The 13,211-nt window shown below is 40.5% G+C and overlaps 1 protein-coding gene across 2 annotated transcripts in view; it reads left to right on the top strand.

Annotated features, from left to right (window-relative positions):
* The window catches only part of pitpnc1a (phosphatidylinositol transfer protein cytoplasmic 1a), a 293,791-nt gene that overhangs the window by 234,723 nt on the left and 45,857 nt on the right, over positions 1 to 13,211 (top strand). For both annotated transcript variants that reach the window (XM_078225784.1, XM_078225785.1), the window contains exon 5: positions 12,480 to 12,551. In XM_078225784.1, the coding sequence (XP_078081910.1) occupies positions 12,480 to 12,551 (72 nt within the window). The remainder of the gene's footprint in view (positions 1 to 12,479; positions 12,552 to 13,211) is intronic.

The raw sequence follows: 13,211 nt of genomic DNA, 5'->3' as shown, positions 1-13,211 counted from the left end.
CCTCCTCAAAAGTGACGGGCGAGATTCTCTGGCCTCTCAGCCGCGTGTTTCCCACCAGCGGGAGATGGTACGTTGATAAGAGAATCCCACCACTGTCAGTGGGAATTCCCATTGACATCACCCCATGCCGGCGGGAAACCTGCGGGCAGGGGTGTGCTGCCCATGGGGCCAGAGAATCCTGCCGGCCTGACTGGCCAGAGAATTCCAGCTGACATGTTTGAATTTAGAAACTCAACATTTGAAGCAGATTGTGAAAACAAAGCCATGTGAAAACAAAGCCACTTCTCACATCTCCAAAATGCAGTGTGTTAGCGTGCATGCTGTGTTACGATGGATGATCTCTGGTTTCCTAAAGGGTTGCTTTGTGTTTACACAGTAATAGTAATGTAATACTATGTTTAATACTATCACGGCAGTAAAAAAGCCAGAATGAAGTTGTTTCTTTACTACCCTACCAAAATGTATTAAGACCAGTTCACAGTACTTTGAAGATTTACAGTAAATTAATTTGGTTCAACAGTAATAGAGTTTCCACCTCATTTGTCAAAATGAATACCTATTCATAATTTCTGATGCATTTGATTTCTATAAGATGGATTTCTGTTGACAGCCTGGATGACATTCCAAATCACCAATACATTTCTTTGGCCACCATTGGTGGTTGAGTAGCACTCAATGAAGTGAAACATTTTCCTATGATTTTCTGTACAGCATAAGGCTCAGAGGTTTTCCTGTAATATTTTTCTCTTTATTTAAGACCAAGGGGGAGGTATCAAGGAAATTAGCAACATAAAAGGAGAAAAAGGAAAACAATTTTGCTGATCTTGTTTTTGTATTAATCATGGTGAATGGTGTTAATACAGAGAAGTGGAGCATTTTCCCACTTTAAATACCCCACTTCAGCATCAAGCATCCCTTGGACAGGTGCTGTAGGGTAAAACTGCCTTTGACCTACAATGCACCTTAAGCCAAGCCTCCGACAATTTCCCATAATGTAACACTTACATTTCTCATATTAGCCATCCCATTAAAAAAAGACATAGCCTGGACACATCTGCGTCTGAGTGGTTCACAAAATGGAAAGAAGACGGACACTAAAGAAAAGAGAAAATAAGAATAAAATTTAGAAGCATACCAAAAGCATGGTTGGAAATATATTGCAGAGCAGAGACATTGAATAAGAATGATGTGGGTGAGGGTATTGAAAGGAGCAGGGACCTTGAGTAAGGTGAGTAGAAACAAAAGGCTGGGGCAAAGCCAGTGCTTTGAGGAGGGCATAGGCCATCCTGGAGTGCTCTGAACAGGTAAGGATTTATTGTGGGACTTCAGGGAAGATTTGGAAAGGGTGAGAATGGGTTAGAGGGTGGGTTGAGAGTGGGTTATTTGAGGAAACAGTGATAAATGATTCTGAAGAAAGTAGGGTCAGTGTTGGGGGTTGGTGAGCGAGGTGAGCAAACGAGTAAGTTGGGTGGATAAAAAACAGGATTGAATTGGATCGAAGGAACAACTAATAGACTTCTTTACTGTGTTACATTTAGTCCAGGTTGGGCAGGAAATAGTAAATAAACTAATGAGTAAACAGATGGAAGAGAGGTCTTTCCTTAATCATCTTTTCTTCAAATGTTAGAGTGAGATTGTCAAAATAGTACAAAGTAATGGCAGATCTGTGTCCACAGGAACCAGTTTGACATCACCAAAGTTTACTTACAGCAAGAAAGGAGACCTTCAATCTGAGCTGCATTCATACCTAGGTCACAGAGTGGAAGCAGCACTTGGTAACACAGTGCTTTAATGGAGAGCTTATAGGGAAAGGGTAAAGTGTTGCATTTAAGGACAATATTCTGCACATGTGTTTGTAAGATCAATAAGGGGATCAGGGGTTCTGGGGAAGAGGCAGGAGAATGGGGATGAGAAAGATATCAGCCGTGATTGAATGGCAGAGCAGACTCGATGGGCCGAGTGGCCTAATTCTGCTCCTATGTCTTATGGTCTTAGGTATCAACCAAGATTGTTGCATCATAGCAAAGAGATTTTGTGAATTTTAGAATTTACTGCATTATATCTAGTGAGGTTTCCCCATCTGTTCAGACACAATTCAAAAATTCTGATTCTTTAAACTACGTTGAAATTTATCCAAATACAGCAAGGAATGTCAGCCCATTTGCCAGTTCATCTGGGCTGCATGAAATTGTACACACTTTATCTCAGGCATCACTGTAACAGAGCTATGAGTGCTGATATCAATCAGTATTCACCTTGATGTTCACTCCAATATAATTAGGTTTGTTAGCATTGGAAGGGTGTGAACAAGTCGAGGATTTGGAAATATTTGACATTCAACTAACAGAGTAGGAAACAAGGTGAGAAAATAAAACAAAACTATCTGGTATCTACCTAGTCATAAATACTAATTTTAGCAGCTCAGCAATTGACACAAGAAGCACATAAAAAAGCAAATATGTACTTTTGAAGAAGCAGAAATGAGAGAGACCAGATGGCTGACTAATTCAATTCAGTATATACAGATTACAGATAATAAAACAACTGTAAATCAAAATGATGAGTGCTAATAAGCATCTGAATATTTTTGTGGATAAATATTCCCCTTGTACACTGGGAGAAGTTTGCAGATAACATCTCTTCCAGCCGCCTGAGGAAAAACAAGGCAAAAGACAGATCTTCTAACAATTTAGCAATCCTCTATACTCGACTAGTGTCAAAGTAGATTATATACTCAAGCTTCTGGAGTGGGACTCAAAGTCACAACTTCTGACTCAAGAAATGAAAGTGCTACAACTGAGCTGAGGCTAACGCCTGAATTCTGGCAACATGCTGTATGATACTGGGGGCCATGTTTGGGGTCAACAGAAGCTTTAACCCATGAGACCCAGTGGGAACATCCAAAGAGATCCAATACTTACTCCATCTGAATCCCACCCTAACTGACAGTGCTTCAGCCACACTGCCAATGTATTTATGGAAGGAGTTCATAAGCTGTGGATTTTCAACCCTAAAGAATGTAAAAATATAGTTTAGCATTCAGTGATCTGGGCCAAAACGATGTGCTTCAGACGCATGAGTTTTAACATGGTCAAGTGTAAGGTTTCGGGGGTGATTTTCCAGCCCCATCCAATGCTTGTCCAAATCCCGTTATGCCCAGAAACTCTTGCGAGAGGGCCATAACAGGACTTACAATGCGGAGATCACAGAATGAGCATTCAAATGGGAATTCAACTGTTATTTGAAAATATGCAGGGTTACAGGGAGAAGGCAGGGGAATGGCTCTAAGTGAATTGCTCATTCAGAGAGTCACTGTCGACATGATAGGCCAAATGGCCTCTTTCTGCACTATAACAATTCTGTGAAATAGTGAAAATGAAATAATGAGGATGTCCTTTTAGAACACAGAACAGTACAGATCAGGGATAGGTCCTTCGATCCAGAATGTTGTGCCAAAATTGACGCCAAATTAAACAAATCCCTTCTGCCTACCCTTGGTCCATATGCCCCTATTCCTTGCATATTCATGAGCTTATCTAAAATCCCCTTAAACACCCCTATCGTAGCTGCCTGCACCACTGCCCCTGGCAGCACGCGTTCCAGACACCTACAACTCACTGTGTAAAATAACTTGCCCCTCACATTTTCTTTGAACTTTCTCCCTCTCACCTTAAGTGCATGTCCCCTAGTATTCCTTTTGCATCAAAGGAAAATAATTTGAGTGTATTTAGTGACCATTTGGAGGAAGTATTAACTGGGTGTGAAACTGTTCATCAACATGAACAGTCCACAATACCTTTCAAGGATATTGGATTGTGAGTTGAGCCAATTTATTATAACTTTGCATAAACCTGTGATGAATATTGTGTGAAGATTTAGACATCCAATTTTAATTGATTTAAAGGAAAATAACAAGAATTACTTGGGGGCTCAGAGCTTTAAGGTATGAAGAGAAATATACACAACATACTCGTTTTCATTAAAATTGAAAGATTAGAAGAAATTTCTACCTACCCAGAGGAATAACTGCACTGTTAACCCAGTTAATGTTGTATCAATTGATGGCTTTTATTTTAAAATATCTTGTTAGGAGCAGGATTAAGAACTTGCATTAAAAAAATTACAGATAGAGATGCTTACCGACATGAAAAAGCCCAGATCAAACAAGTGACTGAAGTTAGTTTCTGCCTCATGAGGGAAGCAAAGCCTTCCTTAGAAATGTCAACTGAATGAAGTTCAAGTATGACTACTTTTTTTATTTATTCATGGGACATATGTGTCGGTCGGTGGCTGGCTGGCATTTATTGCCCATTCCTAGTTGCCCGAGGGCAGTTGAATGTCAACCACATTGCTGTGGCTCTGGAATCACATGTAGGCCAGACCATGTAAGGACAGCAGATTTCCTTCCCTAAAGGACATTAGGGAACCAGATGGGTTTTTCGAACAATTGACAATGGTTTCATGGTCATCATTAGACTTTTAATTCCACCATATGCTGTGGCAGGATTCAAACCCGGGTCCCCACATTAGCTGAGTTTCTGGATTGATAATCTAGCGATAATACCACTAGGCCATGGCCTCCCCATAAAATCCCATTCAGCAACAACTGATTTGAACCTCAGCTGATTCCCTTTGCAGGCCATTTCTCTATTACTTTGCCAGCAAAGTTAGGTGATGGTAAGTTGCCTTTTTGAAACATTCTACTCGGTGCGTTGCCAATATATCTGCCTTGCTATTAGGTCACAATTCTAGGATTTTCACATAGCAATGATCAAAGAAAACTTTCATATTTTCAAATCAGGATAGTGTGTGACTTGGAGGGGAACTTGAAGGCGGTGGTGTTCCAATACACCTGCTGTCCTTGTCCTTGCATGTGGTGGAAGTTGAATTACCAGTGAAATACCACACAGCTGTATTCTGATGTAGAAAAGCAGTCCCACCTGCGGCAGGATCTGCCAATGAGTTTAAACTGGTTTGATCGTGCACTGATTAACAATTATTTTAAAATACAAACCAGAGGAACTTTAGGCAAATACATTAACCAGTGCAGTGTCAGAGGAAATTAAATTGTTTGGCTGCTTTATAAAGTTAACCTGGGATTTTGAGGATTGTGATTACATTTGAAAAGTTATAAATATTAAAAGTACTGTATTTCAAGAATCAATAAATTACTCTTTTTGTTTATCATCACCATGACAGACGAGCTGAGGGTAGAACTGCCCAGCAATAGTTGTGTGGAAAATATCCATTGTGATGAAACACCCAACTGTAACAAGAAAAATAAACGAGCAAAGGTTTACAGTTTTTGGTGAATGGTTCTGACATCTTCCCATAAAGGTTAGGTTTACCAGTGCAAAGATAAGATTAATTTTAAAGGTTCTTGAAAGCTACTGCCTCTGTAGTACTCAGTGCTCAGCCAAGTATGAAATTTGAACACGCAAATAAATTCTGGAGCTGTACTCTCTTTTTGTTGTGAGCACCACTGGCAAGGCCAACATTTGTTTCCATCCCTAATTGTCCTTGGGAAGGTGGCCGAGTCATCTTCTTAAACCACTGCAGTCCATCTGGTGCTGTTAGGGAAAGAGTTCCAGGTTTTCGACCCAGTGTCAGTGAAGGAATGGTGATATTATTCCAATCAGGATGGTGTGTGGCTTGGAGAGGAATTTGAGGGCAGTGATATTTCCATGTGTTTGCTGCCTTTTCCCTTTATGTGACAGAGGTTGGACGTTTGGAAGGTGCTATCAAAAGACCATTAGTGAGTTGCTGCTGTGCATCTTGTAGATGCTACATATTGCTACCATTATTGGGAGTGAATGTTAAGGTAGTGGATGGGACTACTAATCAAGTGGGCTGCTTTGTCCTGGATGATGCCAAACTTCTTGGGTATTGTTGGAGCTGCAATCACCCAGGCAAGTGGGGAGTATTCTATCACTCATGACTTGTGGCTTGCAGATGGTGGATAGACTTTGGGGAGTCAGGAAATGCATTACTCGCCACAGAATTCCCTGTCCCTGGTCTTTTGTAGGTCTCTCTGTTGGTCTAGGTTGGGGGCATGGGAGGGGAGCATGACCAAGATTACATCAATATGACTGTGTCATTACAGTGGGAGGGGGGACAACCATTGAGCTGCCAGTCTCTCTGCAAGGAGATTGAGGATGTGCCAGCCAGCTGTGCTCGAGCGTGTCCTGCATTGAAACAGATGGGAAGAGAGTGTAGGTAGGATGTGTGCTGGGGCAGATGGTAAAGATGCCTGGCATGCGTGGTAGCTGAGTAGGAGCAGAGATGTGAGGAGAAGATGATCCACTGGAGGGAATGGCAATGTGGGGACAGCAGGCAAGTGCTGGGATCCCACAAGATGGCTGTGAGTGAGCTCCCTGTGGTCGTGTGATGGGTGTGTTCATGAGTGCATGGGGACAAATGAGAAAGGTCATTGACCCTCATTGCACAAAGAAATTCATTCGTCTTCTTCCAGTACTCGATCCCCATCCTCTTATTTAGCGAGCTGGCACACACAGGCGCTGCCATCCATGCAGGATTGGTAACCTTGCTGGCAGGCATTCTGCCCATACGAGGGTAGAGGATTTCACGCCTCTGCTCCAGCACTTTTGTCAGGGCTCCTTCTGGAAATCATGGAACTGTCTTCCCCCCGATTAGACTTTGAGCAAGTGCTGGGGAGGTGTTTAAAAGGAGTGACCCCCCGATTGCTGAGCTCAATTGATGCCGGGGTGAGTGAATCAAAAATGACAGCTGCCACAGACGCGGCGTGAAACTCATGAACATTTTTTTAAAGTAGCTGAAGATACGGTGATTTTTTACAGAAAGCATCAGCGGGATTTTCTCTGATTTTCTCGCTGAATTCAGCACTTTGAAAAAATATCGGAAGATTCCACCTACAGCCCTTGTAACCCAACAAGATAGCTGTGGTCTGACAACATCCCATTCTCAAACTAAATGGTAGATGCCATTCAAACGATCTTCTGTGGATTTCTCCTCAAACCTCTACCCCCCCCAAACCCCACCCCCACCCCACCAACTGATCTCACTGGACTTCGGCTTCTACCTAAATGTTTCCAAACTCCACTCTCAAACAGACAGAATCTTCTTTCAAATAATGCTTTGCCTCAGCTGTTTTCAGCAAGGATCTATCTCTATTTTCAAACTCTCCATTCAGTATTCCGTCATTTTTGAATAGCCAGGAGCTTTCAAACTTTCACAGTGTCTCAGGGATCTAGCCACCAATTGCTTCAACCTTTTACTTCATAGGCTATAGTGAGATATCATCAATCTTATGAGCACTGGCTTTTCACTAGCTACCGCCACCGGGTCTGCACTTTTCAGCTCTGACTTTAACTTCAATGAACAGTAGTACCCTGGTCCAATGGCAGTTATTCCTCTTTGTTCTTTTTTACTTCAATCTTCATGGAAACTTCTCTTCATTCTCGGGTTTCTAGAACGAACTGTCCTTTAGCTTCATGGTATGGTTTTTCTTCTCGCAGAGCTGAGAGAGCTGTTCCCACTCTAGGTTCTTAGCTCTGATTGCTATAGGTTTGGTTTAAAATTAAACTCAAACAACCTTTCTAACCTAGAAAGTGGTCCTTTGTTGCTGAGCAACAGCTCATTCTTTCTCCAAGCTTGTGTTTACTTTTCACATCGTAAACTCTTTATCCACAATACAGACACTGTTTGAACTGAAACCAAACACCCCCAAAAATGCAAAAACACTATTTAACATGAATCTAACGAGAGTTTTATCCTTTTTACACAGAAACATTAAATTAAACTCACTTAAATCTATGCTTCATTTCTAATATCCAACAGTACAAGTATAGATTACTTACAACTACCTCTGCTTCCTGACACTGGATTCTAAATTGATCCCTATCCTTTATCACTTTTCCTGGTAACCTTATAACCTGTAACCAACAACAGCCTGGAAACAACTCCCACCAATGTTTGTTGCCCTTTGCTGTTTCTTAGCTCAACTGATTCTATGGAGCAGGATTTTCTGGCCATTTCCTCCAGTGATATTGTCGGGTCCCACCAACAGTGAGCCTCTGCTGAAGGTTCCCCAACAATGGAAGATTTGAACAATGAGAGACCCCTTTGACTGTGACAGGATCAGAAAATCCTGCTGCCGGCCAATGGCAGGCTACCTCTGCTGCCATAAAACACACCATAGCAAGGGGGGGGGGGGATCTACCCTACATCTTGACTCTTTGATCTAAAATCCTGTCTCACTAATGTACTGATCTTGTTCTTTATTAACAGTGTTATTCCACCTCCTTTTCCCCTATATTCTTTCTAAATGACAAATATCCCTGAATATTCAATTCCCAGTCCTGGTCACTCTGTAATCACATCTCTGTAATGGCAATTAAATCATTACCATTTAACTCTATTCGCACATTTATTCATCTATCACGTAGCTGTGCTGCATGCATTCAGATAGAGTGCCCATGCCTTGGTCTTTTTAATGTAATTCAGCTTTGATGCTTGCCTGTGTTTTGACTGCCTTCTAATTTTGCTTCCTACTTTTCTACTTCCTGTTAGTAGTTTTGTTTCCCTACAATCTGAAATCCTTCTCAGGTTCTCATTCCCTTGCCAATCAGGTTTAAACCCTCCCCTATAGCACTAACAAATCTCCCCACCAGGATTTTAGTTCTGATCCCACCTGCCCCAAGACCCAGTCCCAATGCCTCAGAATTTTGAGGTCCTCCCTCTTGCACCAATTCTCCAGCTATGTGTTCAATCGCTTGGCCCTCCTATTCCTTTGATCACTAGCACAATTACTGATTTTGAGGTCCTGCTTTTTACTTTCTTTCTTATCTTCCTAAAATCTGCTTTCAGGACCCCATCCCTCTTCCTACCCATGTTATTGTTACCAATGTGGATGACGACCTCTGGCTGTTCACCCTCCCCCAGAAGAAGGTCCTTGAGTACACCCAATCCTGCTGAACATGCCTTTTAAACATTTTGCTTTTCTATTCTTACAACCAACATAAATAAATAATTGAGTGCAGCCCTTTTTAAGCGAGGTAACACGTATCAGCCTTATGTTAGGTCCCCCTGCAAAGATTTCAGTCAACCTGAGTCACATTATTTGCTGCCCCTGCATTCTAAACTTTTGTGATTCATGCACTAGGACACCCAGGTCCCTCTGCATCTCAGAGCTCTACAATCTCACACTGTTGAAATGATATGCCTCTTTATTCATCCTGCCAAAATGGAGAACTTCCCACATTATCCTTCATTTGCCAGATCTTTGCCCACTCACCTAACTTATCCATATCCTTTTGTGGCCTCCTTATGTCCTCTTCCCAACTTACTTTCCAGCCTTATATTTCTTCTCATATCCAATGAAAATGCTGCAAATATGGGTGCCTTCTCAGGCCACGCTGCCTTTCCCTTAATCTACCTCCCTCAGTCGTCTTTGGTGAGAAACTACACACCTCCCCAATGCTATTCAAATCTGAAAATTGTCAAGCTTTTCAAATTTAAAAATCCGAGGTTCCTTTGCTACTGGTGAGAATTGATATTTTATGGAACTCACACAAAACTGTCCTTTTATTTTGTGTGTCAGCACTTCCAGCCCAGAGCCTATACATGACTGATTTTATGAAGGCAAGTCATGATGGCACTTGCCACATAACATTAAAGTTAATTTAAGTATTGTAGTCTCCCTCACTGCCACCAATCTATCTTCCTTTCTCTGCTGGAGCCAACTATTAATCCATAATACCTTTTCAGATCTGATGCAAAATAACTAATACTTCCCATAAGATTTTGAATATGTTAAATTTTTTCATATACTAATTAAATGCTGACAGGTGACATACTGTTTCTCAGTAAACATTTACACTGCAGATTTATCCATCTTAATGTACCCCTTTTATTGCAATATTTATTTTAATGTTAATAATGTCATTTAAATTCCAGCTGCGCTTAATTTAAGTGTATGTACCACACCTACCTTTCTGGCAATTTCTGTTTTGCGGATTGGCAGTCTGAATACCAGGCCTAAAACCAGTGATGTTGAAGGTGAATTAATTTGATGTCATGATTCCTTAGGAAGGAACAGCTGGAGTGGGGAACATTTGACATTTATTTCACAAGGAGCAAATAGATTTGACAGCCTTTGTAAGGCTTGATTTGAATAGCAAGTTATTTTTAGCTCACCCTGACAGACAAGACACAGAACTATTATATGAGCTGTGATTGGTTCACTCGCAGGTTTTCTTTAATTGTGAGAGAGCCAATCGTGTTCATCATTTTTATTTTTAATATGTTGCAGGTATGTTGAAATACAACATTCTTTATGGAGAAATATTCCATCTTGAGATGATCTGGGTGTGTTTTGTTGTTTTGAAAAAACATTTTTGTTCCCTATTGCTTATTTTCTCCTTCCTGCAGTAGCCTAAGAGATGGAAATGTTGGAAGGGAAATTTACAGCTGAAACTTTGTAGTCCTGTGGCTAGTGTTTAGGCATGACTATACTATAACTGCATTGTTTTGTGCTGGTTAACTTTGCTTCAGTTCACTTACATTTCTACTTTAGTTGATTCTTTAGTTTAAATATTAAATACTCCTACATCATTTGACTGTGAGGGCCTATCAGATAAAACTTGAAGAGGAGATTCCATTTACATTTTTTAAATGTGCACATGTCCAATTCACAATTTGTTTTTTTTGTTGCCATGGTTTTCAATTGAGTTTTTGTGTGAATATTTACCATTGTAACCACAATATTTCCAACTTCATTCACAACAAAGCAACCTGCTTGATTTTCACCCCATCCACCAGCTTAAAAATCCATGCCCTTCACCAGTGGCACACAGTGGCTGCAGTATGCCATCTAAAAGATGCATTGCAGCAACTCTCAAAGGCTTTCTTGACTGCACTTTCCAAACCCACAACTTTTACCATCTAGAAGGACAAGGACAACAGAAGCATTAAAACACCACCATTTGCAAGTTCCCTCCAAGTCAAACACCATCCAGACTTAGAATTAAGTCACAATTCCTTCACTGTCACTGGGTCAAAATTCTGGAACTCCCTCCAAAAGGCACTATGACTGTACTTACATCAGATGGACTGTGGCGGTTCAAAAAGGTGGCTCACCTTTTCAAGGGAAATTAGAGATGCAAAATAAATGCTGGCTTTGCCAGAAATGTGGAGATGCCGGCGTTGGACTGGGGTAAACACAGTAAGAGTTTTAACAACACCAGGTTAAAGTCCAACAGGTTTATTTGGTAGCAAATACCATTAGCTTTCGGAGCGCTACATCTGACGCTTTAGTTTAAATATTAAATATTAATGATGAAGGAGCAGCGCTCCAAAAGCTAATGGTATTTGCTACCAAATAAACCTGTTGGACTTTAACCTGGTGTTGTTAAAACTCTTACTGTGTTTGCCAGAAATGCCATGACGCATCCCATGAATGAAAAGTTATTACAGGTCCTGGCCACTCGGTGGATCTATGGAGCATGGTGGGATTTTACAACTTCACTCATTCCGAAACCGTAAAATCCCACCCGAGGTTAACAGGCCTTTCCATTGTCCGCCCCTCGAACGGTAAAATTCCGGCCCATGTGTCTGAAGACTCATCCAACTCTCACCATTTTGTATATAGAAAGCTTATATTCATTAACTGGCTTTGGACTAAACCATGGAAAATTTACTGGTGCATCAAACATAATATTCATTCTGATTTTGAATTACAGGAAATATTCTGATATGGAAGCAGTTAACAAATGATTCTTTCCAAATCTTGTGCTTCATGGTGCCAAACTTCAATTACCTTTTAATAAATTTTTCTCTGTATGTTACCTAACAATATGAAAATTTGAAAGCTGCGTAGCATGATGGTGTGATGCTCACTGAAATAGAATGGGATAGATGGGGATTTGATTCCCTGTCTGCTCTGTCCATGATTGAGTTCAGCAAATAGAGACAGTGGCCGTTCCCTGCAGTGGAGGGAGGTTTACAAAATCAGGAAGGGAAGTGGTCACTGTGCCTCCTGAGGGTTGGCTGTCAAGAATATTGCCATCATCTAAGAATATCCTGCTCTTAGAGCAAGGGCATGCACCAGCACTCTGAGCTGCAGAGCTGTCAAGTTGGGTGGATATAGAATGAGATTACTAACCTACAAAGAAGCCGATTTTAGAAAGTTTAAAAGCTTGAAATGGTGAATATATAAACTTAAAACTAGTGAATTTCTAAACATAAACACTATGGTTGAATTTCCATGGATTTCCCCTGAAGTCTGCGGTAACTTCAACAGAAGAAAAATGGAGATCCTACAGAAATGGCTTAAACCAGTGATTCTATGGTGAACTTTCAGGTAATTAGGACTTTAGGCTTGTTTATTTAAACTCATTAAGGAATGCCCACCAACTACCATTTTATGTTTCCACAAATCACATTGTTTTGTCATGAATTTAAACAAAAAGGTGATTAATTCATTTAATTTTGTTTTTCAGTGCTCCTTTTTACCTAAGTTCTTCATTCATATAGAAACAAAATATGAAGATAACAATGGATCAAATGATAATGTAAGTATCCAATGCTTTGCAGTAATTTTAAACAACATAAGAAATAGGAATAGGCTATTTGGCCCCTCAAGTCTGCTCTGCCATTCAATAAAATGATGACTGATCTGTCGTGGCCTCAACTCCACGTTCCTGCCTGCTCCCAAAACCCTTGACTCGCTTCTAGATCAAAAAATTGTTTTACTCCGCCTTGAATCTATTCAATGAAACAACCTAAAATTCTCTCTAAAGTAGAGAATTCCAAAGATTCACAGGATGAAATTCATCCTCATCACCATCTAAAATGGGAGACCACTTATCCTGAAACTCTGTCCCCTGGTTCTAGATTTCCCCATAAAGGAAAACATTTCAAGCAATTCAGGTTTGTTATCACTGTTTGGCTTCCATGACTTTGATGTTTTTTCCATCAGTGTGGAGGGCACTCTCAAGAGAACAGTGTGTGGGTGCAGTGAGAATACAGAAATAGTAGCTTTAAAAGTAAAAATCTGTAAAGTATTTAATTATTGTAATATAGACATATAGATTATTCTCTATTAAGTAAACACAAACCCAATCACCTTAATCAGTTGTAAATAAATGTAGTACCGGTCTACAGTTTTTCCCTTCCTTCCAACCCCCAACTCTTCATATGTTTAGTTGTTACAATATGGAATGAATTAGATA

Source organism: Mustelus asterias, chromosome 12, assembly GCF_964213995.1.
Source record: "Mustelus asterias chromosome 12, sMusAst1.hap1.1, whole genome shotgun sequence".
Taxonomy (NCBI): Eukaryota; Metazoa; Chordata; class Chondrichthyes; order Carcharhiniformes; family Triakidae; genus Mustelus; species Mustelus asterias.
The sequence above is the reverse complement of the archived record's forward strand: the minus strand, read 5'-3'. Positions and strand labels throughout refer to the sequence as shown.